This window comes from Pan paniscus, chromosome 10 (assembly GCF_029289425.2).
Source record: "Pan paniscus chromosome 10, NHGRI_mPanPan1-v2.0_pri, whole genome shotgun sequence".
In the NCBI taxonomy this organism is placed as follows: Eukaryota; Metazoa; Chordata; class Mammalia; order Primates; family Hominidae; genus Pan; species Pan paniscus.
The window spans coordinates 42,496,995-42,523,537 of NC_073259.2; the positions used below are offsets into that span (position 1 = coordinate 42,496,995).

At 40.4% G+C, this 26,543-nt stretch overlaps 1 protein-coding gene across 6 annotated transcripts in view; it reads right to left on the reverse strand.

The window, feature by feature from the left end:
• The window catches only part of SCN8A (sodium voltage-gated channel alpha subunit 8), a 218,864-nt gene that overhangs the window by 111,368 nt on the left and 80,953 nt on the right, over positions 1-26,543 (reverse strand). For 4 of the 6 annotated variants that reach the window (XM_055095641.2, XM_055095640.1, XM_055095642.2 and 1 more), the window contains exons 3-6: positions 14,488-14,607; positions 12,324-12,412; positions 11,563-11,691; positions 9,686-9,777 (exon numbers count right to left, since the gene is read on the reverse strand). In XM_055095641.2, coding sequence (XP_054951616.1) covers positions 9,686-9,777; positions 11,563-11,691; positions 12,324-12,412; positions 14,488-14,607 — 430 coding nt within the window. Of the gene's footprint in view, positions 1-9,685; positions 9,778-9,932; positions 10,025-11,562; positions 11,692-12,323; positions 12,413-14,487; positions 14,608-26,543 lie in introns of all 6 variants that reach the window. The other 2 variants (XM_055095643.2, XM_055095639.2) reach the window with 1 other exon arrangement.

A 26,543-nucleotide genomic window follows, 5' to 3' on the forward strand; every position in this document is an offset into this window, starting at 1 on the left:
ATACTTTTTCTGTATCACATACATTCCCTGCTTTCTACAATGATCTTTTTTCTGTCCTAAATTAAAAACAAAAACATTAAAAACATTTTAATTTAAAGTTTAAATGTAAGACACTGGCTCAAATGTAGACTGAAGGTGTATTTCTTAATTGCACATGGAGAGATCAGTGACAGAAGAGACAGAAAAATATGGTTGTAGGTTCATGCTTTTTGGGTCCAAATGAGTCTTTACATGCCCAGATATCAGGCTATCCATAGGATACAGCCAACAAAGCACTGAGCACTCTTGGTAGCCAATGCACCAGGATGAGCAAGAGGCAGGCGCTAAGCCTTGACACACAGGCCTCAGGAAGAATCTCATCCCTGCTCACTTCTGAAGGCAAGACCACTGAACTGAAATTCAAGGGAATCCTAATTCTGGCTTTGAAGGGTGTGCCTGGGTAGATAATCACTAATCTTAACTAAGTTATGCCGCTTACTTGTCTGACCTACGCAATACACCTTCTAACCTCTTAGAATCTGTTTTTTCATCTTTAAAGTAGGGAAAATTATAGTTGAGTATCATAGGGCTGCTGTGAGGATTAAGTATGGTTCATATAAAACATCTGACAAAGCAGCTGGGCGCAGTGGGTCACCCCTGTAATCCCAGCACTTTGGGAGGCCAAGAAAGGTGGATCACCTGAGGTCGGGAGTTCAAGACCAGCCTGGCCAACACGGTGAAACCCCATCTCTACTAAAAATACAAAAATTAGCCAGGTGTGGTGGCATACGCCTGTAATCCCAGCTACTGTGGGAGGCTAAGGTGGGAGAACCACTTGAACCCAGTGCGGGGGTGGAGGTTCCAGTGAGCCAAGATTGCGCCACTGCACTCCAGCCTGGTCAACAGAGCGAGACTCCGTCTCAAAAACAAAACAACAACAAAAAAAAAAAAAAAGAAAAAAAAAAACTTCACAAAGCATTTAGTACATAGCAAATGAGTCAAATGTTGACCATTATTGTCTGAACCTCAGTCTACTCATCTATAAAAATGGATTTACAATACCAACCTCATTGGGTTGTTGTTAGGTTTAAATAGATAATTTATATAAAATACCTAGTAAAGTTCCTGGCACATAGCTGGCACTCAACACTTGTTATCACTATTTTACATATGGTACCCTCCTCAAAGGGACATGATTGGGAAAATGGCACTGCTCAGGGCTAACCTCATATAATGGTGATCTAATGGGTGGTATGGACATGATTCTTCTTTTGCTGTATTTTGCAAGTAATCACCTAGACTTTTCAAAGTCGAGCCCAATAGAATTTTCTGAGTCCAATAATAGAAATGGATGCTCTGCCTAGTACAGGACCTGGCACAAAGGCAGCCACTTAATACATTTTTATTGGGAGAGTAAATGAATGAGAAAGTTCTCTCCTCTTACACAAATATCTTAAAAGGGATCTAAGAGGAATTAAAGAAAAAAGAACCAAGAGGTAGACTGTAGAGATAAAGGATGCAGAGTCCTGTGCTTTCTTAGAGTGAGCCTTCCATGGAGACTGTGGCCACAAAGGGATTATGAAGCGCTTGCTTGGGCTCCAGGAAACAAACCATTTATAATCTGATTATTTTTCTCCTCACAGGGCTGTGCAGAAAGAGCATCAGACAGGGAATCAGAAAGCTGGTATTCTGGCCCTGGCTCAATCACTACTTATGACCTATTGTGTTTCTTTTTCTTTTTTTTTTTTTGAGTCGGATTCTCGCTCTGTCGCCCAGGCTGGAGTGCAATGGCACGATCTCGGGTCACTGCAACCTCCGTCTCCTGGGTTCAAGCGATTCTCCTGCCTCAGCCTCTAGAGTAGCTGGGATTACAGGTGCCCGCCACCACGCCCTGGCTAAATTTTGTATTTTTTTTTTTAGCAGAGATGGGGTTTCACTATGTTGGCCAGGCTGGTCTCGAACCCCTGACCTCAGGTCGTCCGCCCACCTCGGCCTCCCAAAGTGCTGGGATTACAGGTGTGAGCCACTGCACCCGGCCTGACCTATTGTGTTTCAAATCAAATTTAAGGTTACTTCTCAGAGTCTCATTTTCTCATCTACAGAACATGGATAAACACACCACTACATAGCAGTGGGCAGTAGTGGAGAAGCTGAAGAATCTTCTCCAAAAGTCTTTCAAAATAAGGCAGAGATGTTTATTTGATTGAGATTAAGTAATTGAAATTTCAAGCTATCTTTTAAACCTAAGGCCCTGGGAAATCGTATCATAATCACACAGCTAGGTAAGAAGGTACTGGTGGAATAAAGTAGAAGGCAGCCATCAAGAAATAAAAATTGTTCCAGTGTAATGGAATTTATTTTCATTTAGTTGCTAAGGAACAGAGAAGTCCTCATTATATTTTGACTGGGTTGGAGTGGGCCTATATTGAATCAATAATTCAATCCTAGGCTTCTAAAATTACGCAAGTTTACTGTTTTCAAAGTCAAAGACTGATTTAAAAAATAATACTTGAATGGGTCACTAAAAATGGTTGTACAGTTTCTTTTTCCTGGACTTTTTTATGAAGCCTATACAGCCATCTCTCCAGACAATTCAGACAATCACCTTTCCAAACACCAGATGATGTTAAAGGACTTTACCATTGCTATTTTACTGAATTGAGAAATGAGCTGTAAGCTGTCTTTTGTATTAGTAACAAGAGTATAATACTACAAAATAGCCAAACCACTGAGTTTGTAAGTAAATAATTTGAAAAGCATACAATTTTAGCATGAGTAGAATCTGATTTTCCTGGGCTGGGAGCTCTTTGACAGTTCCAGGTCCACATAAGTGGAAATTCTAGGCCATGAGCTCCAACTATCCCCTGTTCCTTAAGAATGAGCTCTCAGCAGCCATGTCTGTACAAGGTCACCTTCTCTCAGTAGTTGCAGATGTCTGGGTGGACATCTGACCTAAATCCAGATCCTTTTCTACAGGAATTTGGAACAGGATAAGAGACAGTTGAGTAATATTTTCATGTGGTGAGAATGGTAATAAATAAATTTGGAAGCTAAGTGGTAGCCATATTCTGTCATTATATTAAGATGTGACTGAGCAATAAAGGCAGTTAGTATGCTGAGAGAGAGAAATGGACACGTGGAGAGAAGAGAGATGGAGACAAAGTACTTCCTCGTACCTGTGGCTTTCTGGCTCTGCATTCTGGTTTCTACTGGCTTCCCAGAAGCACAGGTGCATTCCAGCCCTTGGGTTCCCTGAATTATTCCTGTGTCCTGCTACTTGCAACCAGAGATGACCCCCACTAATCTGATATGCCAAGCCTGCATGGAATTCACTTTCCTGGAGATGGACCCAAATGCTCACAATCAGCTGGTTTAACATCTCTTCTCCATAAACCAGATGTTATTGCTAAAGAAATATGTAAACATGAGTCAAGGAAGCTAAAAAAGACACTTTTTCAAGCCTCAGCTTTGAAGTCTGGGGCTTAGATCATCTCATTGGTGAGTTAGCTTTTAAGATGTTTAAAGTAGAAACTTAATTGGAAATGGTATTCAGCTGCTTATACTTCACAGAGGGTCAGATAAACAAATCTTAATTAAGCAAGGATAATCACTAAATAACACTAACTACAGCAATCTAAAAGGTTTACTCTCCAAGATTCCCATCCAGATCGCCAAGAGAAAATGAGAAGGCAAAGGAAAAAGAAGAAGAAAGGTGATGCGGCTTCATGTTTTCAGGTAAAGGAAGGCACATGATCACACAGCAATATTAAATAATAAACAGTCACTGAACTATACATTGGTCTCAGCCAAGACTCTTCTTCCTTGCATTAGGATAAATTGCAAATGGCCATATTTGCAGACATCAATGCCAATTTATGGAGATGATGCCATCAATTCATTTCCTAAGCTCAAGGTCTACAGTCTTGCCAGCTGTGACTGCCTGAAAGCGCTCCCTCGTACCATCAACACCTGTCAATAAAGGCAAAAAGTTGTTAGTAGAATTCCTGACCTGACACAAGCCAGAATGTAGAATGCCATCATTCTGGCTATACAGAGACACTGTCTTTTTATTCTATTGGCTCACAACATCACATTCCAGAACAAGCAAGATACTGACTGAAAACCAATTATCCAAAACAGCAGAATGCTTCTTCAAAAGACTCCTACACAACAGAGTGTGCAACAGAAGCCACGTGGGGGCAAATTGGACAGTGAGAACTCTTGGAAAAGGCTAACATTAGCTCGCTTTGGTACGTGTCTGAGTAGAAACAGTTAATACATTTACCACAGGCCAAGAAAAGACAGCTGGATTCAATGTAGAGAACCGTCAGTGACAAGAGGGAAAGCTGGATATTTAAGGAATTTTAAGAAGCAGGTGAAGAATTCTACTCTATGTCCAAAGGTACTTCTGAATCTCCTGTCACGTTTCACAATGCCCAGGAATCCTTTGAACAAATGAACAATGCCTGCCTATGTGCTATGTCCAGAAAAATCAGTCAAGCATATTGGGGTCAAAGTCTTCCACCACTGGATGGCCAGATTATAAATAAAGTTAATTTGCCAGGCACGGTGGCTCACACTTGTAATCTCAGCACTTTGGGAGGCCAAGGTGGGTGGATCACCCGAGGTCAGGAGTTCAAGACCAGCCTGGCCAACATGGTGAAACCCCATCTCTACTAAAAATACAAAAATTAGCTGGGCGTTGTGGCGCATGCTTGTAATCCTAGCTACTCAGGAGGCTGAGGCAGGAGAATCGCTTGAACCCAGGAGGTGGCGGTTGCAGTGAGCTGAGATCAGGCCATTGCACTCCAGCCTGGGTGACAACAGCGAAACTCCGTCTCAAAAAATATATATGTATAAATAAAATAAACAAATAAAGCTAATTCATATTCCCTAGTTTGTAGCTCAGGTTGAGAAATCTAAGTGGTTTGAAGCAATGTGAGCTAATTCCCCTACAAAGTTAACATTGAAACAGGCCTCAGTAGCAATAACAAGCAGTTCTCAACCCAGGGAAAGAACAACTGCCCTGTTCCCAGAGTCAGGCTTGGGTTCAGACAAAGCGTAGGGGTAAAGTAGTGTGCTGTGTTGACTTTTCCTGCTGCAACTGCAATCCTCATGATAATATTTATTTATTTATTCATTAAGAGACAAGATCGCACTATGCTGCCCAGGTTGGAATGCAGTGGCTACTCACAGGTGTGGTCACAGCTCAACGCAGCCTCGAACTCCTGGGCTCAAGTGATCCTCTGCCTCAGCCTCCTGATTAGCTGGGACTATAGGTGTGTACCACTGCACCCAGCCTACAGTGATAGCTCTTGAAGATTCTTTAGAGCAACAGTAATTTTAAAGAGATTGGGGGACTCTAGATTTATTTACTCGAGACCTGATTCACATCACAAAGTGTGACCAAAACTAAACTAGCTCTCAAAGATGGGTCAGTGGGATCCTGTGAGCATTTAGTGTTTTTTCACTTAGGACCACTGTTAAACTTTATCTTTCCTAAGAAGCAATGTGGGAAAAGGAGAAATACAAAGGCAAGAGAATAACCAGAATAGTTTAAAAGAGACAATGAGTCAGGATATAGTCTTAAAACAGTTTATATCTCCCATCATTATGCAGCAGAAATTGCCACATTCACAAAGTATACGTTTAAAGAAAATGCTTTCTTTGTGAATACTGGGATGGGAAAAAGAAAGGCCTATCATTTTCCCTGCTTCCTGTCTGATCCCACTGGTTAGGAGTGAAAGTAACAGAAATGAAAGCTGAGAAATAAAATTGCCAAGAGAAAAATAATCAAGACAGTACAATTCTAAAGAAGGTGGAATGAAATTAAATAAGTGCTAATGAGCAGCAGATAAGCAGTGCTTTGGGGGAGCCATTTAAATGACAGAAATGAAAAGAAACTGACAAGTGAGTTTCTCTCAACCAGTTCTATTAGTACTTATACTATTAAATGCTGCTAAGAAGAACCTGAGAAACTCTTTCGAGATTCCCACCCTTTCTTTGGGCATGTCAGCCCTGTGGCACATGATCAAAGCATGCAGAGGACAAAACTTCTGACAGAGTCACTTAGAATTTCACTTTATGCGGGACTCAGACAAATACAAAGTGAAAACAAAGTTTTAAGACATATAAACTTTTAGGCAGAATATTTCAATGTCAAGGTGAACCTGACAAATTCCAGACTAAAGAAAATTTAGAAAGGGTCTCCTCTATAACCGACCCTTTTAGCACAGACCTTGTGTACACTGTTCTCCAAGTTGCTGCCTCTGGAGCAAAACGGAAAGCATAAATAGTATGTATCCAAGTCAAGTAAAGTAAAAAGGGTCAGAAGGTGGGTTTGGTCTTTTCTGAGCTACAAGAAAGCTGTAAAGCAAAGCATTTCTTACAGAAAAGGGCAGAGCTAACTGATGCACCTTACTGTCCAATCTTCGGGAGTCCTGGCGGCCCTGACATACTCAGAATATCTACCAAAGACACAAAGAGGAAGGACAGTATCAGCCCAGGTTGCGGGTGGGTGAGTGCTCTAGGAAAGGAAAGGCTCTCATAAAGGAAGTTGATACACAGGGAGCTTTGTGAGACCTTGCAGGCTCCAGGTCAGTGGTTGCTCTCACTTACATTCTATTTTTGGCACCCTTGGCAGTAGTCTATAACCAAACTGGGAAGAGGAGAAGACAAAGAGAACAACAATTCCACTGAAGTGATCCACAAGAAAACTTGGTATACAGAACAATGGTTTTTATTAAGGGGGAATCATGGGCCAGCTCTACCACACAAGAATCAAAATGACATACTTCCAAGCAAGAGATGGCCCAGATCCACTGACTCATACACTGGTGCTCCCGCCTTGGAAGGAGACCGCATAGCAGGCAGGTAGGAATAGCACAACAGCCCTCTATGGGAGAAAGCATAATCAGCAATTTCAGAATTTCCCATGGGATGAGAGAAAACTTCCCATGAGGGAAACTTCATTACTGGATTTCTCTTGCTAACTCTAAAACGTAGAATCGGGAGCAAAAAGATTGAGACTGAGAGCCACACTTTTAATTCAAGAACCAAATATACCATTTACTGACAGTGATCTATTATTCGCTTTACTATCCCTTAATGTTATTTTCCACCCCAGTTAGCCTCCCAAAGCCAGCTCAATTGGGGGTGCTTCTAGAAATAGGAATCTGGGACTCTATTTCAAACTGTGAAGCTGATGTCTAAATCTTGATACAAACCCTTTCTATTGGCTTAGGTTTCTTTATAATCATAAGTGCTGCTACTACAATCATTTATGGAGCACTACTATGGGCCAGGCACTGTGTTAGATACTGCATATATTCCAGATATATATATATATATATAGATATATATATATATAAAGGATAAATAACATGACATATCAAGGATATATACAAAGAATAAATAACGTGACACCAATCAAGAGTTATCTTGCAGAAATGCCATGGTCAAAAGTTAACCATATAGCAGAGACAGAGACAGAAGCTATGAGCTAGACTAGAGACAGCATCTGCTGCCCTAGTTAGTGAACAGAATACAGCTTTCCAATTTAATTCTGGGAGAGAAGTTTTGAGATCACAGGAACATAAAGAGACAGATGCCTTGCAGAGTACGCTGAGGGAAGTGAGCAGAAAACACAAGATCATATTTAAAAGGGGCCAGAGGAGGAGAGACACCATAGGAAAAAGGAAAGTAAAGATGTGGCATTCCAGATGCCTCAAAAAATAAGACAGGGCTTGCCTAAAGATTAGGCCACCATCAATGAGCTATCTGAGGCTGTCTGGAGAATGAGCTGAGCTTTCTGTTAAGCAGATTTAAAATGGCTAGGAACTAAATCTTGGTAAGTTAAGGTTGTAGTTTTTTTGCCCAGAAGTATATACTCCAACTGACACCCAGCCTTTGGTTGATAGGGAGTCAGCTACCATCGCTAAAAATATAGGAATTCATCTTTGGTAGGGCACTGATTTACTGGCCAACTCCATGGCCCAAATTTGTAAGTGGTGAAGATGAATTTACCTTCTTTGAGGTTCTCAGTAAACCACATTCCAGTCTGCCCTCTCCAGGATTCTTTGTGCTTCCCTCTCTATCTGCTATTGAGATAATGTTAAAAAGGGGAAAAAGAAATATTTCTGGGCCAGATGCAGTGGTTCACGCCTGTAATCCCAGCACTTTGGGAGGCTGATGCAGGAAGATTGCTTGAGCCCAGGAGTTGGCAGCCAGCCTGGGCAACACATAGGGAGACCCTGTCTCTACAAAAAAAATTTTTTTAAAAGTGAGCTGGGTGTGATGGCATGCACCTGTGGTCTCAGCTACTTGGAAGGCTGAGAAGGAAGGATCACTTGGGCCCTGGAAGTCAAGGCTGCAGTGAGCCATCATCGTACCACTCCAGCCTGGGCAACAGAGTGAGACCCTGTCTCTAGAAAATAAAAATAAATTTTAAAAAGAGAGATATTTCTGAGTCAGCCACAAGGGGAAGAGCCATGTAATAGGAATAGGATAAGAATAGGATGCCTCTGTTCTTTCTCCACATTCGTATTTCTAAGAAACTGCTGTGGAAAGCCTGGTCTCTACGGAGTCTTCCTTGAAAACCCATGACCACAACTAAAGTCCAAAGAGCAACAACACAGTCTTCACCTCTGCCAAGTTACTGCCAGTATATCTTAGGCTCACAATACTAACTAAAATATCTTTCCTTTAAGATTTCAAGATTGGTCTTTAGAAATAGATAAGTATTACCCAGTAGCAATGATTTAAATTAAATCAAGGAATCTTAACCTGGGGTCCATGGATGGGCTTCGGGGGGGTCTGTGAACTTTCATCTGATTCTCAAAGGGATCCAAAACCTTCAAAAGGTTAAGAACCACTGGGCTAGCTCAACCAGAACCAAAAAGAAAAAGGCACAAATTTTAAAGAGGTTGTCAATCAACTAACTCTTAACTCACCTACTGATTCTGTTTTTCCCCCTCAAACTTCTATACTTTTTGTTGCCCATACCTTTAGTTGTATCTTATCTTACCTTTGATTTTTTTTTAACAGTGCCTGTATAAGCTTTCATTGGGATTTATGTCTGAGAATGAACCCTGAATATGTACAGTAGATGTCTACTGGTTCTTATTCTAGTGAGACAGACAGCAGTAGAACATGATAGACAGTGATTATTTAAGTGCAGTTCACTAACTCCAAGTCTCTTAAATTTGTCTCTGATACTGGATTAGTTAACTGGGTAGATCTCTTCTGTGATTAAAAAATTTCATTAATATAGTAATAGTAAATGTATAATTCTTTGAATAACGTCCCATCAGCAAACCATGCGATAGGAAGCCTAGAAATCACAAGCAATGAAATGACGGCAAATGTCAAAATTACTGTAATTCCATGGAGCCAGGAAGCAAATGATTTATATACAAAGAGACAGCTAGCTCTGTGACAATTTTTTCAAATATGGTGAGATCCAAGTGATTCTTAAGCACGTGCTTTTTCAATAGCATGGATGGAATGGGGGCTGCATGCCTGGCAAGCACTCAGAGAAAACTGCCTGAGGACCCAACGGCCATTCCAGAGAATGTCTCCCAGGAAAAACATGCAGAATGCAAGGCCATTATCAACTGTACTGATGCTGCTTTAGAATGGTGGACAAAACGAATGGAGGAGAAAGAGGAGATGTGGCAAAGTCAGTCTTATGTACAAATTTTCTCACCTGGAATTACAGAGATAGTTTTCAAAGCTCGGAGAACCCTGAATGTTCTCAGCGCTGAGACATTGCCCAGGTCCACAAACTCTGTCACATATCTGTAGTAAGGGAGGTCACACACAGACACAAGTGACAAACACAGACACAAACACAAACACCAAAGGAAAAAACAAAACCACAACAAAACAAAAAGTACAATACGTCACGTCAGGGCCCTATCCCAACACCTAACACCAACCCCGGACCATCTTACCTGGGATTACCGAAATAGTTTTCAAAGCCCTCAGTACCCTGAAAGTGCGTAGAGCTGAAACATTGCCTAGGTTTACAAACTCTGTTATATACCTGCAGAATCAAACCAAAGTTAACTTGTAATGGTACCACTGGGCGAGGGTTTGAGAATGGGGGGAAGAAAGGGTCTTATATACAAGCTATGGTTTCATTTTTTTTCCTTGAAAAAGAAAAGCTTCAAAATACAAACATTTAAGGAACATTTGTTTTTAACTGGGCAAGAAGAATTCAAAAGTATATTAGAAAGGAGGTTTTTGGGATTTACTCCTTTAATCAGCATAGTAATGTGCTGATCCCAATCAGAATGGCTTTACTGTCAGCCCATTCACATTTTTTAGTAAAAAGGAAGGCCAGGAGGTATCAAAGACTTATGTTCCCAGGTTTTGTGAACAATTTCTTAAGAGAGGGAGACAAATTTCTGCAGCAGGAGCCCCACAAAAACAAATCTACATTAAAGTAACTCCCTAGTTGACAATGGCAAAATTGACTAAATGTCTGTATATATGACTTAATCAGGAGTTGTAATCATATGATTGTAGTCATGTCTATAAACGAAGTTTTGGCCTGTGACATACAAAAGCAGGGCTCAGGAAAATCCAAATCATGGGATCAGAGCAAATATTGTGTTAAGTGCTCATTTTAATTACAAGCTCTGTGCCTAGCAAGGACACTTAAACATTTTAAATGAACACCAATGTGTATTCATAATGCTAGAAAGTAAGACATTGCCTTTATATAACAGAAAGTCAGTTTCAGTTTCAAGTATTCGATGCATATCATTTATTCACATTTTACAGTTGAAATACATCTTTCCACCAGATGCTCAGATCAATACATATTTAAATGCACTCTTTCTTACACATCATGCATACATGCAAAACCTATACACCACCCCCACTACACTCTCAAACCACAAAACGCTTTCCCAACCTGGAAATAAAAATATTAAAGCCTGCTATAACTCTTCTATCATCAGCTAAGTTTCCCAAAGATACATTTTTATTGCTAAAACAACACAAATGAGCAAGAGCAGTAACATACCAATGTGGAGTTACACTGATCTTGAGCAATAGTTCGAAATTCTGGTTAGTAACTCTTCAGGAAGTGCCAGTGTGGATACCTTGGCTCATGTTTTGACTCTAAAATGTGCTCTGAAGTCTGCAACACCTGGCCAGCCTTATTAAATTACATACGGTAAGACATACCCAGGAAACTAATTTTCAGCTGAAAGTTTACAACTAAAAAATTTCAAGTCTTCACAGAGGCCTTGTAATGATAGGTGTGCAAACCGTGATCGTTACAAGGAGGAATAAAATACGAGAGAGTGCCAATGGGAAATCACCTCCTCCTTTCTCTCCCAGCTGTAATGCCTCTGCTTGCCTTCTCCCACATAAACACATTATCATCGCCTGAACCACAAGAGGTCCTCACAAGCAAGAATCATAGACATAAGCCCACAGGGCCTTACATGGTTATCCATTAATTCCTCATACAGCTGTGTCCACAAATGCACACCTACAAACAGACCCAGGAGTACAACTCCACACACAGAATCACACCCAGAACACCAATAAAGTAAGGGGAGAACTTACGCCATCATGATGACACTGAAATCTAACCAGTTCCATGGATCCCGTAAAAAGGTAAAGCCATCTATGCAGAAACCTCTTGCAATGATTTTCACTAGTGATTCAAATGTATAAATCCCTGTGAACGTGTACCTGTCAAAGAAATGAATAGCTTGAGGTAATTTCTGGACAGAAACTTTAAATGAACCTTTTAAGTTAGCACTTGCCTGAAGTGTTGCTTCAACTAAGAGAGACAAAACAGAAAGGGCACAGCCAATGCAGCAGGAAGGAAGCGAGGAGGAGAAAGAAATGCTTTGAATGAAACTTACTGAAATGCACAAACTAAGACCTTTGGAATGTGTACTGGGTCCTGAACTGTATTCCAAGGAAGTTAACTTTGCTGCTATCTAGTACATGATCATTTTGAAGAAGGTAAGGAGGCTCCCCAGAGCTGTTTTTAACCTTAGAGAAGTCAAAAAACAGGGAAACCTAAAATTGGAGAAAACAGTATCACCAGGAACTGAGGATACAAGATGGCGATGGGGCTGCAGGGCAACGGCACTGCCTGGCACAGGAAAGGGTGGAGTGAAGGGCAGTAATTTCTAGAGTTGACTTTTAGGGAGGGCTATTTCCTAAATTCCACATGTACTTTCAGCCTTCTCTGTGAAATAAAGAGAGGCAATAACTAATTTTTTTTCTCCTTGATGGGTAAACTGTGGCAAAGCAAGATTTAGTGACTAAAAATATTTAAAACAAACAAGCACACAAATAAATGAGTTACTTACTCCACATTCTTCGACCAGTCAGGAGGGTTACTAAAAGTCATGAATACACAGTTGGTCAAAATAGTGCACATAATGATCATGCTAAATACTGTAGAGAAGAGTCAAGGGACAATATTAAAATCTGGCCTGCCTTTTGTTTTCTCAAAAAACAAACACATTTCCATTGGGTATCAGATCTAAATCAATAACCTGAAAGGAGATGAAGCACAGAAGAGAAAAATGTAAGGTGACAATGAAAACTGTGGTCACCACCATAAACACAGAATGCCACTGTGAACTGTGGATGGATGGGGCAGGACGGCTATTCTCCTTCTTTCAAAAGGGCCGTCACTGTTCTACTCCCTTTGGATGAAACATGTTCCCCTAACCACTTTTCAGCTCAACTACAGACTAAGCCTCTAAATGTTTTTTGCACTTAGTATAATACCTTTGCACTTTCTCAACCAAAGTTGTCAGATAAGAAAATCAATTAAATCTATATGACTAGGTATTCATTTATTGGTAAGTTAATTATCTTACATAGCTAGTTATTTGAAAATCTACATGCAATGGTTCACTTTTTTTCCATAGTTGTTGTTCTTTTTTAAGAGACAAGGTCTCTCTATGTCATCCAGGCTGGTCTTGAAGCCCTGGGCTCAAGTGATCCTACATCCTCAGCCTTCTAAAGTGCTAGGATTACAGGCCTGAGCCATCATACCCAGCCTTCCCTAGTCCTTCTAAAGGGCTGAATTGTCTTTGGGGGCAAGGCATCAGCCAATACAGCCCATATGTGTTGAATATGTCCAATGTGGGAAACCAGCTGCGGCGTGTTAGGTAAAGATTTCAAGGACATCTGCACCACCACATTTCTGAAGACTAGGTAATAGAGCAAAATCCATTCTGAAAGTGTCCAGGAATGTTTATGGATAGCAAACCATACTGCCATTTCACTTCCATCCAGAATTTTTCTCAGGCCTTTCTGTTCTTGTCTCTGAGAAAAATTAAACTATTTTAGGTCAGCACAAGTTACTCAAACTCTAATTTGTCATATTAGACAATTAGAGCCAATTAGAGCCTGGGAGCCATATCCCACTTGCCACTAATTCACTCTCTCTTGTTAATGGCATTCACTATCTTTATTCTACCAGTGGAGTTTTAAAAAGAGAAAATATTTCTTACAGCTGGATTTTTTTTTCTTCATTACAGCTGGATTTGTCTTCATGCTTTTTGGAACCAGAAGAGAAAAAACACTCCATCTTCTGATCCAACAGAAAGGAAGAAGTCCATTGTGAATTATTTATTTCCTTATAAACTTTCAGGTTTCAGAAGTGTGTTGCTTATAAACTACAGATTTCACAACCAGGTTGCTAAATTCTTAAGAGTTAATAAAATGTGGCAAAAGCTTCTAAACCAATTCACCAAGTTGCCACTGCTGGCTTCCTCATCCTACTTGGAGGATACAGTAATCTTCGAAGCATGGGACTACATGCTGTTAAATATCAACCAGCCATGGAAGTTTCAGGCCACCATGCAACATCACTAAATCCATCAAATAATTTTTCATTTGCCACATGCACTCTCATATGTTAATAAGGTGTAACTCAGGCCACTTGAATAAATTGGCATTTTTCTATTTAAGGTGAGTAAAAATACCAGAAAAAATTCCTATTTATCCTACAATCTGCATCTAAACCTCTGTAACAAGGAGGTTATTTCATCTGAGAACTATCTCACTTTCTAAGCTCACTGCTCAAAAAATTTTTTAAAAATTCAAAGCTGATTTCTAAAGCATTCATCCAACTATTTGTAACTCAAGAAGGACTTTCAAAAACCTCTAATAATGGCTTTTAATATATTAAGCTGAATAGTTGGCCACAGAATGAAATCACTGAAGTCTGAGTACTAAATAAAGTTAAGACTTCAACAAAGGTTATTTTAATTTGTCCATACAATGATACCAACAAAATTTCAGATTCCCACAATATCATCCTAAGAAAAAAAATAATAATTTGCTGAAGCTTAGCTTGGGATGTGGCAGGAGTTCACTCTTAAACCTCTGACTGATGGGCTAGTTAACTACACTATCAGTAAAAAACTTAACATATAATCCAGTTGTCAAATATTGGAAAGGTAAACAAGCAACCATGCAATTGCCGCACTCACTCCACATTTGCCGAAAAGGATATGAATGTATCAAAATTTTAATAGCTATTCTTCTTATCAGGTTAAAAGGACTTAAAATGTACAAGGCAGGCGTGGCACTAAATCTGAAGAGAGTTTTCCCTCTGTTTAATACTACAAAGGTCTGTGGAGAAAGAAAAAGAGAGAAATTATTAAAGCATGGGTATGAGTCACCACATGAAACAATGATTTCTAGGTAAGGAATACATAAACTCAAAAGTCTTTAATACTTTTTACTTCCCAACTTGGTTTTTAAACAAGCAAACTTAACACAATGTTTGCCCCACCACCCTCCCTCTGCCCTGCCCAGATTATAATACAAATAGCTGGTGCAATCTTGGCAGTTTTACAGAATAAACTTGTTTCTTTCAGAAACAGGCCATTTGAATCATACCTAAGCTTCTATGCCAGCTCTGTACATGATACTGAAGTTCATTAATTTAGGATTCATTCACTCAACAAATATTGACTGGACACCTAGTATGTGTCAGACAGTGTTCTAGGTGCTTGGGAATGGTCAGTGAACAAGATAGTCTTGGCCCGAAGAGTTTAAATTCTAGTGGGAAAGACAGACAATAAATAAAAACTGTAATGAATGAGTAAATCATATAGGCTGTGCTACAAAGAAGATGACAAGTGCTATGGGAAAAGGAGGAAGAACAGGGAGAGGAAGATCAAGAATGCTGGAGTCAGGGGATGGGTGAATAAAGAGGCAACAGTTTTAAAGGAGGTGGTCAGGATAAACCTATTGAGAAGAGAGATTTCAGCAAAGACTGGAAGGAAGTGAGAAATGTTCTTCATTCAATCAATATTTACTTACCAATATTCAATCTGCTTTATATGGCTTTCAAGAGCCCCCAATATCAGCCTTGCCAAAATAATTAAATCATATTTCCCAGTATGAATGTTCCCATCTAGCCAAACTAGCTCATGTCCTCGGAACAGGTTCTCATAATTCATAACGTTGGCCTTTGTTTATGTGGCTCATTCTACCCAGAATGCCCTGTGTTCTGAATTCAATTGAATTAAAATATTTTTGAGCATCTATTCTGTGCCAAGCATTGTGCTAATTACCAGGACACAACACTGAATAAAACTGTACTTTTAGGGAAGACACATATGTGAGCTAGTAATTATGATGCAGGGTAAGTACAAAGTTCAATAACAAAAATATGCATAATGTATGAGAGGCAGCAGGAGGGAGAGATTTTTTTCCCCTTGGCTGGGAAATAAAAAAGAGAGTGAGCTGGGAAGTTCACAAAGGAAGGTAACTAATATTTGGAAGGGGCTTTAAAGGACAAACAAGAATTAAGAAAAATTAATTGGGCAGATTTAGTGAGAAGGGATGGAAAGGTAAGGGAACAAAAATCACATGTATGAAAGCATAGTAGCATGTAGCTGCAGGTTTTTTTCAGGGAATTGACCAGTAATTCAGTGTTGATGGAGAATAAAATAGGGAAGAGGGAGAGCAGACTGTGAAGCTGAGAGATGCAAGGGCCTACTAGACTGCAAGTTCCTAAGGAGACAGGCCAGTGGCAGATACACAGTCCTAACATCTCACTGTGTGAGTGAAAGAGCAAATGGCCAAATAAATGCTAGTCATTTTAAGTAGTTTTTTATTTTTAAATTTTGGAGCAATGCATGATCATAATTTTTTTAAAAGAAAAAAGGAACATAAGACCAAGTTCCATCTCATTACCTAATGATAAACTTCGATGCCAGTTTTTTTGTATATCCTTCTAGAAATTTTCTATGTAAATAAAAGCATACATCTATGTCCTTAAAAAGTCTCTCTCTCACATGGGATTGTTCCATAAATACTCTTCTGTACCTTGCATTAAAAAATGAACCTCCACAAAGAAGAGCCCAGGACCAGATGGTTTTGCTGATGAATTCTACCAAATGTTTAAAGAATTAAACAAACTCTCCCACAAAATAGAAGAGAACATTTCTAAACTCATTCTAAAGGCCAGTATTACCTTGATACGAAACCAAAGACATCATAAGAAAACTCTATACTAACATCCCTTATGAATATAGACACAGACAGCCTCAACAAAAATGCCAGCAAACCAAATCCAGTAGCATATAAAAAGGGTTGCACACCATGACCAAGTGGGATTTATCCCAGGAATGCAAAGATAGTTTAGCATTTGAAAATCAACCAATGTAATGCAACATATTAATAAAGGAGAAAAACCACATGATCATCTTAATAGATGCAGAAAAAAGCATTTGACAAAATTCAACACCTTTCATAATAAAAGTACTCAACAAACTAGTAATAGAGGTCCTTCTTAACCTGATACAGGTCATTTATGAAAAGCCCCCACCTTTTTTTTTTTTAACCTCCATCCCCTACAATTAGGCTTTTGGTTCTTTGAGGGCAGGAACCAATCTTATGCTTCCTTCCACAGTTCCAAAATAATGATCAGCCTATGTACTCCCAATGCACAGTATTAGTGATGTTTTTTAAAGTTCTTTTCTTATCTTCTATTCTTTCCTTTCCTAATCTACCACAGTCACGTCATTCTCTTCCCAATGGAAAAGTATTGAGCTAGATTCATTCTACAAACGCCCACTACACCATCCCTAGTGTTTGACATTGTACTGCAGTGAAATTCTTCCTGTAATGGAGCATACTGGTTCTCGTGGGATATGCTGCAGAAAAAGCCTAATCCTAAAAGCAAAGAGAAGTAGGAGACCTAGGGTTCACCTGAAACATATCGAGGGCTGAGCTATAGCTCTTCCATATCTTGGTTTCTCAAAGAAACAAACAGCCCAGGGCTTCCCCCAAACCCCTTCTCTGAAGTACTTGTACCTCTCTGTGTTTCTATAGCAACTCCCTCTATGAAAATAGCCTTTTAAATAACCTCCTCATTCAACCTCATGAGGTTCCCATGAAGTATGGGTGAAGGAGGAATTATTATCCTCTATACACTTAACAACAGCTCAGGAGAGGAACACCACCTATCAAAGGTCACGCAGCAAAGAGCAGCATGTTATGCCGAGCTTCGAGCCTCTCAACAGCTTCCACTGTGCCAGATTGGGAGGCAGTTCAGTGGCAACGTGGCAAAGAATGAAGTTGGTGTGGGATACAAATTCTCTGGTGAATGAGAAATTTGAGTCCCCGGGGTAGATAGGGCAGCTAAGCAACAATGAAAGAAGTACTGGCCCATGCCCCAAGACCTAAAAACCACCGGGCCAGGCCTTTACAATACCACCTACAAAACCTCTCCTTAGGAGACAGGCAACAGGATTTTTATTTATTATTTATTATTATTATTATTATTATTATTATTATTATTTTGAGACAGAGTTTTGCTTTTGTTGCCCAGGTTGGAGTGCAATGGCGCAATCTCGGCTCGCTGCAACCTCCGCCTCCCGCGTTCAAGCAATTTTCCTGCTTCAGCCTCCCCAGTACTTGAGATTACAGGCACCCGCCACCACGCCCGGCTAATTTTTTTGTATTTTTAGTAGAGACAGGGTTTCACCATGTTGGCCAGGCTGGTCTTGAACTCCTGACCTCGGATGATCCGCCTGCCTCAGCCTCCCAAAGGGCTGGGATTAAAGGCGTGAGTCACCGCGCCTGGCAGGATTTTTTAAAGTAATGTACTCTATACTTTCCATTTTTCTTGTCTCTTGGTTTGGTCGTGATGGAAATATAGGTCTAGAGGTAGCATGGAGGGTATTTCCTATCACTGAATCAGTGCCTGCAGTGCTTGGCATACAGCAGGTGCTTCATAAATGTCTGTTGATTGGTTCATGAACAAATGCTTATGTTGTTTTAGGTGAGGGAAAAGGAGAAGAAGAAAAACAAAAGGAAGCCATTAGGAAATGGAAACTGTTACACCTTGGTTGAAGAAAAACTAGGAGGTAGGATTCTGAATTAGGATCAGTCATGAGCTGTCAAGTGGGAGACTGATGATTCTGGGGGAAACTAAGCATCTTTAGTGAATTCAAAAACTATGATTTTGTAAGCAGAAGGCTTTACTAAGGACATTAGATGTGTGAAATAGAAATTTCCTAATTAATTTGGGTACTGAGTGTTGCACTTAAACTCATTTACCATCACCCCTTTCTAAATATTTACATCTTATATCTTCATCAAGTATAAAAACAGTTCTTCTATTAACAAAAATAAACATCTAGCACACTAAACTCCTGAAATGAAGGTAAATCTCCCATACTTTAGTAGGAAATTGTATTACAATAAAACATGTTTTATTATTGAAATAATTAGATTTACAGATAATTTGCATGCAGTTTTTCACAATGGATCTTTTTTGAAAAGCAAGATAGTCCACCTATAAGTCCAGCACTTTGGGAGGTCGAGGTGAGTGGATCACGAGGTCAGCGGTTCAAGACCAGCCTGACCAATATGGTAAAACCCCATCTCTACTAAAAATACAAAAATTAGCCCGACATGGTGACATGTGCCTGTAGTCCCAGCTACTCTGGAGGCTGAGGCAGGAGAATCGCTTGAACCCAGGAGGCAAAGCTTGCAGTGAGCCAAGATTGCACCACTGCACTCCAGCCTGGGCGACAGAGCGAGACTCCGTCTCAAAAAAAAAGACAGGCAAGATAGTCTTTGGAGAAACACAAGTACTCAAAGCTTAGGAATTTCCCTTTTAATACTGGGGCTTGCAGTAGTTACACGAGAAAGAGATAAGTAATATACCCGGCACCAGCAAGCTTTTTCTGAAAGGGCGCAGGCAGTCAATACTGCAGGCTTTGTAGGCCATACAGTGTCTGTTAAAACAACTTACCCCTGTAACTGTGGTGTAAAAGTAGCCATAGACAACATGCAACCCAAGAAGAGTGGCTGTGTTTCAGTAAAACTTTATGGACACAGAAATTTAAATTTTGTATCATTTTCACACATCCAACCATTTAAGAATGTAAACTACTCTTAGCTTGTGGGCCATACAAAAACAGATGGCAAAGCTGATCTGCCCCAGGGGATACACTAATATTAGTTCCTGACTAAGTCCAGACTGACTGCATAAGAATCATCTGACTAGCTTTCTATTTTGTCTTATCTTTTATTTTTATTTTTTGTAGAGACAGGGTCTTGCTATGTTGTCCAGGCTGGTCTCGAACTCCTGGCCTCATGCAATCCTCCTGCCTTGACCTCCCAAAGTGCTGGGATTATGATTATAGCTGTGAGCCACTGCACCTGGGGTGAGTAGCTTTATTTTTATTTTATTTTTTTTTTTTTTGGAGACGGAGTCTCGCTCTGCTGCCTAGGCTGGAGTGCAGCGGTGTGATCTCGGCTCACTGCAACCTCCACCTCCTGGGTTCATGCCATTCTCCTGCCTCAGCCTCCCGAGTAGCTGGGACTACAGGCGCCCGCCACCATGCCCAGCTAATTTTTGTATTTTTAGTAGAGACGGGGTTTCACCGTGTTAGCCAGGATGGTCTCGATCTCCTGACCTCGTGATCCACCTGCCTCAGCCTCCCAAAGTGCTGGGATTACAGGCGTGAGCCACCACGCCCGGCCTAGGCTGAGTAGCTTTTTAAAAAACACAGTCATAAATCCCTTCTCCAGGTGTTCTATTAAATAAGTGTGCAGAATCCAGGTATCTGTGCTCACCAGATTTGGGGAGCCACTAGATCATCTCTCAGGTCATGTGCTAAAATATTTGTGTTCTCCTTCTTCCCTGCCTCTACCTAACTGTATGGCCTGGCTGGGCCACTGCATGTCTCTAGATCTCATTTTCCTCGTCTATAAAATAAGAGAGAGGGCTGCCTGATGGGCATACTCAGGTCCTTTCCAGCACTGATATCTGTAATTCTACGATTTAGAAAATTCACAGAGCATCCAGGATTAAGTGCAACAAAGCAGCAAACCATAAATTTGAGGAGAAAGCCTATTATTATTTATTCTCTCACATTTTATCCTTGTAGAACTCTCTTGAGTTAGTTATTCTGCTTCCTTATGTTGAAGTCTGTCAAGTCCAGGGTCAACAGTGCTTGATAGTACCATACTTATGTCAGCAGGGGGGAGCATAGAGCAGCCCCAAGGCTTCACACAATGCTTTTCCCTGCACTATCTCCCCTACTTTTATCCCCTGTTCTCAGGAGAACAGTGAATATGGGAGAATGGAAAGGAATGACTGGTGATGGGTTGACTTTGAGAGAGATATATGTATATATGTTTCATATGGCTGATTAAACGTTTGTAATCATTGTTAAACTTCTGGTGGGAATCCAGAAAAGGACATTTGTCCTCTCTCGTTCAACACTATGCTCTAACGCCAGATCCTTCAAAGCCTAGATATAGTGGAAAGGACAGCAAGCTTTGGGTTTTTACAATACTTCTTAAACAACAATCACTTGGTGCCCATGAAGTCCAATAATATTTTACCTAATCTGTCTCAAATTAGATCTTTGTGAAGTAAATGAGTTAAAAGGGAAATTGAAATTGGATTGCGGTTACTGCCCAAGGGGAAATATCAGTTTACAACAACAGCCACTGAATGTGTTTCAGCACAAGGTCCATTAAGAGCGGTAGAACAGTTCTTAACGAGTTATGGCATGGAGTATTAATAAATGTGTCATGTGGCATAAAATGAGCCTTCTGAAAAGCACAGGCTTTTCATTTCTAATTAGCAATGTGGGGCTTGGAGCACACAATGTAGAAGCATTGCCATTGTTAACTCAGGGTAAGATATCTTCTCTTTGGGGCCCACTATTAGGGGAAGGAACACTGTGCAAGGCCAGGTAGAGCACGTCCATATACATACCAAACAAATCCTAGCATACTGCAAATGCAAAACAATAAACACAAACAGTCATCACAGTACTGCAGTACAGCTAGTTTATTAGCATGTCTCCACCCCATCCCAAGACTGAAATAATTTTTTTAGCCACACAAAAAGTGTAAATTAAAAAAAAACAGGATGGGCTCACATCTGTAATCCTGTAATCCCAGCACTCTTGGAGGCCAAGATGGGAAGATTGCTTGAGCCCAGGAGTTCGAGATCAGCCTGGGCAACATGGCAAAACTCCACCTCTACAAAAAAAATAAAAAAAATTTGCTGGGAATGGTGGCATGTGCCTGTAGACCCAGCTTACTTAGGAAGCTGAGGTGGGAAGATCGTTTGAGCCTAGGAGGTTGCAACTGCAGTGAGCTCTGCTCTCCAGCCTGGGAAACAGAGCAGGACCCTGTCTTAGTAAAATAAAATAAAATAAAATAAAATAAAACAAAACAAAACAATAAAGGATGCATATATATGAAAAGACTTTATATAGAAGAGTACTCAATGCAGGGGTGGAGAATATCATAGAAGAGAAAGCTTCTCCGAGAAATATTTATTATCCATTCCCTGGTTTGCTGTGAAACACACGGCCCAGGAGAGCAGCTCTTCACTCAACCAATTCTCCCCATCCTGAGAGGTCAACATCTCAACTAGGGCAAAGGTAATCTGCAGGCATCTGATGAGCTTCTGGCTATAATGAACACCTAGGGGCTCAGAGGTTTAGCTAATCAACAAGAGGGCAGCTGGGAACATTTGAGTCTATCTGACTATAACTATTACTGGCAATGACTTATGACTGTCCCTAGATCTTAACTGTTTTGATTTCTAGAACTAACTGGTCCTCTCATTTTTAGCCAACTTCTCTGGCCTTAAATTCTTGCCTGCCTAAACAAAATATATGTACTTTATTCCCCCAGGCCTATGCACCTCTTTCTGAAGTAGGCAACTGGCCAGTTGTTCATTAATCAACAGCAATTTGGCATTCATTTCTGAGTATGCATACAGCCAATATAGCAAGCAACAAATAAGTGTCTTTTCAAAATTTCCCTGGTTTAATAACGGAAAATATAATGCAGAATCTAAACAGATTCTATATCAGGCTAGGAAGCTGTTCAGAAACAAATGACCTGTTATGTAAAAATGACTATGCCATGTTGAAAAGAATCCTGATTTATGCTAATCTGCCTAGTGAATTCCTCAAGTAAAATTACAATATAGGTTATATTATATAGCCCCAGTGTGTCCCAGGAAAGTCTCCAGCAAAGGCATAACTGGAATGCATTTCCAGAGTACCCGTGTCCTGGTACTATCCAGCTCCCCTTAGAAATACTAAACCAAAGCAGGACATAAAGACATCAGCAAAATTCTTCCCTAGGCGTGTACGTCTATTTGAGCTGTGTGACTATTTAGAACCATCATTTTCCACGCCTCTATTACACTATACTGAGAATGGAGCAAAAGAGACCACCAAATCCCGTATTTTAAAAATTCCTTCTTAGTAACCGATAATTTTACCTATGAGTCTATTTGAAGAAATAATAAAATTCAATATTTATTAAGCATTTACTATGTGGCAGGCAGGCACCTTACTAAGATACTTAATATAATAATTGTCTCACAACTACTCTATGAGGTAGGTACTATTTTACAGATGATAAAATTGAGGCAGGAGGTTAAGTAACTTGCCCAAGACAACACAGCTATTATGTGGTGAAATTTAGCATTGAACTGAGGCAATCTAACTACAAAGCCTATACTCTTAATTATCAAGGCATACTACAATTTTAAAAAGCTTCAAAACTATTACTCAAATCTAACTATTCGTTTCACAAACAAGAAACCAAGCACAGAATGCTCTGCCTAAACTAAGGTCACAGCACTAGTGAGCAGGAGGGGGGCGGGGGAGTTGCCAGGGACTAGATCTCCCGGCTTCTAGTTCTAAACTCTTTTTACTGCACCAGGTCATCTGGTCCAACCCTCAGATCAATGAACGAATCTCCTCTACTTAATAACTTTAACTGTTGCAAAACGGAACCCCCTACATGTGCTGTTTATGGTCTTTTCTCCAAGTTCAGTTTGATGAAGATAATGCTAGCACCACATCTGCCTGTGGCTTTACAGTTTTCCAGGTGCTTCTGCATACGCTTCTTCATTTGCTTTGACCTTGTAACCCCATGCTCTCCAACCTACATTTGGAGTAGCTGCCACCCTTCCTGCTCATGTTCTGGTCACAGGAAGCCATACCGGGCAGAGCAGCAGCACTGTGCACCTGCTTCAATGCTGAGCCAGCACAATGCTGCTTCCCAGGGCAGGGCAGGTCTGACCCTCCTCCATGGCCATTCTTCCTTGTTGTCCTTCAATATAAATTTGACTTTGATCACCTTCTACTTTAACCTCTTAAAGTGCACAGACTACAGTTGCTCTAAGCAAGAGCAAAATGCAGGCTTATTATGTAAAGCGTATTAACCCCTCTATTTACTGAATTCATATTCTAGAATCTATTCTCACTCTCCTCTCTCTTAGAAAGCAGCAAAGCAGAGTGGTTTACAGGCTTTGAGGCCAGAAAGACCTGGATTCAATACCCAGCTCTGTCACTCATTAGCTGTCATGATCTTAGGCAACTTATGTTAAGGTTGCTAAGGCTCAGTTTTCTTATTGATAAAGTGGGTGCCATCAATCACTATTCCAATTTTATCAGGTTGTTACAAAGATTAAATGAAGGGTCACAAGGAGTCCTTAACACAGTGGCTGGTACAGAACAGGCACTTGTTAAATGTGGTTATGATGCTGCCGCTGCTATCACACAGTACTGCCACTCCTTCAGCTCTTTGGCTCCAAACACAGAGTGGCCATTAGAAGACAAGAAGGGGCTGGCCAGGTGCAGTGGCTCACGCCTGTAATCCCATCATTTTGGGAGGCCGAGGCGGGTGGATTACCTGAGGTCAGGAGCTCAAGACCAGCCTGGTCAACATGGCGAAACCCCGTCTCTACTAAAAATACAAAAAAATTAGCCAGGCGTGGTGGCGTGCACCTGTAATCCCAGCTACTAGGGAGGCTGAGGCAGGAGAATCATTTGAACCCAGGAGGCGGAGGTTGCAGTGAGCCGAGACTGTGCCACTGCACTCCAGCCTGGGTGACAGAACAAGACTCTCTCTCAAAAAAAAAAAGAAGAAGATGACAAGAAGGGGCTAATATTTCTCTTAATTTGGATCCACATACTTGGCACAAGCCTGCAGGAAGGACACTTGTGCACAAGTTAGAGCAAGAATCCAGAGCAAGGCTGCACTAGCTCAAAATGGGTCCCAAAGGTTATTTCCAACCTGGGAACTCTGGAAGTGAGAGAAAACAAAACCCCTTAGGATGCACTCATTGGCTCCAACCTGCCTCTAGGCTTTATCTCCTGTCTTACCAAACCACACTCTATGCTTCAGTTACAGCTACACTCACTATTTTAAACAATTAAACCTGTGTCATGTCTCTCGGCCTTTATATGCACTGTTCCTCACACCTGAACTACTCTCTCATCTCTTCTCTTGACAGGTGAATTTTTTTTTAACCATACTTTAATATTTAAAGGTCCAGGTCAAAGATCACATCCTCTATGAAGACAGCCCCATTCAACTCTCTTCAATAGAATTGTCCTTCCCTCCTGTGTGTCCCTATAACACTTGTACTTACTTCTATTAGAGCAGTTAACACAGAATATTGTTATTGAGGTTTACATACCAGTATCTCTCACTGGACCCTGAGATCCGTGAAGGGGAGGGGTTTATCTTCCATCTACTATGATTTTCTCAGCTTAGCAAGCACAGTACATAATGTGATGCCTATCTGGCATAAGGTAGACAGTTCATACATGTTTGTTGAATGTATGAATCTCTTCTTTCATAAAGAAATACTATAGCTAAAATCACCTAACCTTTAACTATATCCAACTTTCTTCTGGGTGCCCAGTTGAAACTATACGGTCACTTTTCTACCCTTTAGCTCATCTACCCATAAAAATTCACTAATTTTAGTTTGAAAAGTCTTCTCTCCTTTTCTATGTGTCAGATACCATGCTGAAGGTATGGTATGAAACAAATGAACTAAACACAACAACATACAGTTGTTCCTCAGTATCCACGGGGGATTGGCTCCAGGACTCCCAGGGATACCAAAATCCACAGATGCTCAATCCCTGACATAAGATGATATTGTATTTGCACATAACCTATGCACATCAGTAAATTTTAAATCATCTCTAGATTACTTATAATACTTAATACAATGTAAATGCTTTATAAATAGTTATACTATATTGTTTGGGAATAATTACAAGAAAAAAATGTCTGTACATGTTCAGTACAGATGTGCTTTTTTCCCCAAATAATTTCCCCAAATTCTTAAATGTGGAACCCATAGGTATGGAGGGCTGACTATACTAACTTCATATTGAGGCAATGCAAAATGATAGAAAATTCTCTAAAAATGATAGGAAACAAAACCAAAAAAATTATCCTGCAATATGCTCTATATAGACAGCAGGGCATGGAAGAAAGACCACGAAGGTGAAATTCACAGATTCCTGGAACAGAAACCTGACTCTACCACATATTAGTTGAGGGAACTTGAGGAAGCAAGTTAATGTTTCTGGAGCCACAACTGTTTCATACTTGTGAAAGCGTGCATCATTATACTGAGATATCCCTAGTATTGGCAATCCTCAGGGACTGAAGAAAATTGGGGAGTCAAAAATGATATCTAGAATTTTGCTGGTGCCATCAACTAGGAAAGTAGATAAAAGAAGATAAGCAGGTTTGAGGGGAAGAAAATGAGTTCAATTCTGAATATACTGAGTAACCTGTGGGAAAATCCAGAAACAGATGACTGGCAAGGTGTTGAATATTTAAGGAACATTCTAGGCTAGGCTAGAGTCAGGAGTCCTCGAACTGAGGCTGGATGAGATCATCCAGGGAGAATGTGCCAACTGAGAGGAACATGGGCCAAGAACTGAATCTGGGGGAATATAAACATTTTAGGGAAAGGTTGAGAACATGAAAGAGAAGGAAACATTTGAGATAAAAAGAAAATTAGGCCAAGGAAGTAAAGAGATATAAGAGTCAGGGAATAATAAATGGTGTCAAACACTGCAGAGAGGTTTAGTGAGTTAAGAACTTAAAAAAAATCTTAGACTTGGCCATTTGAGATGTTATTGGGAAGATCTTATAATATCATGAAAGGGGTGAGGATGCAGTCAGGCTTCAAGGATGGAGGAGTAGGTAGATATGTGTATGTGGTGAGTAAACCCTCCTCT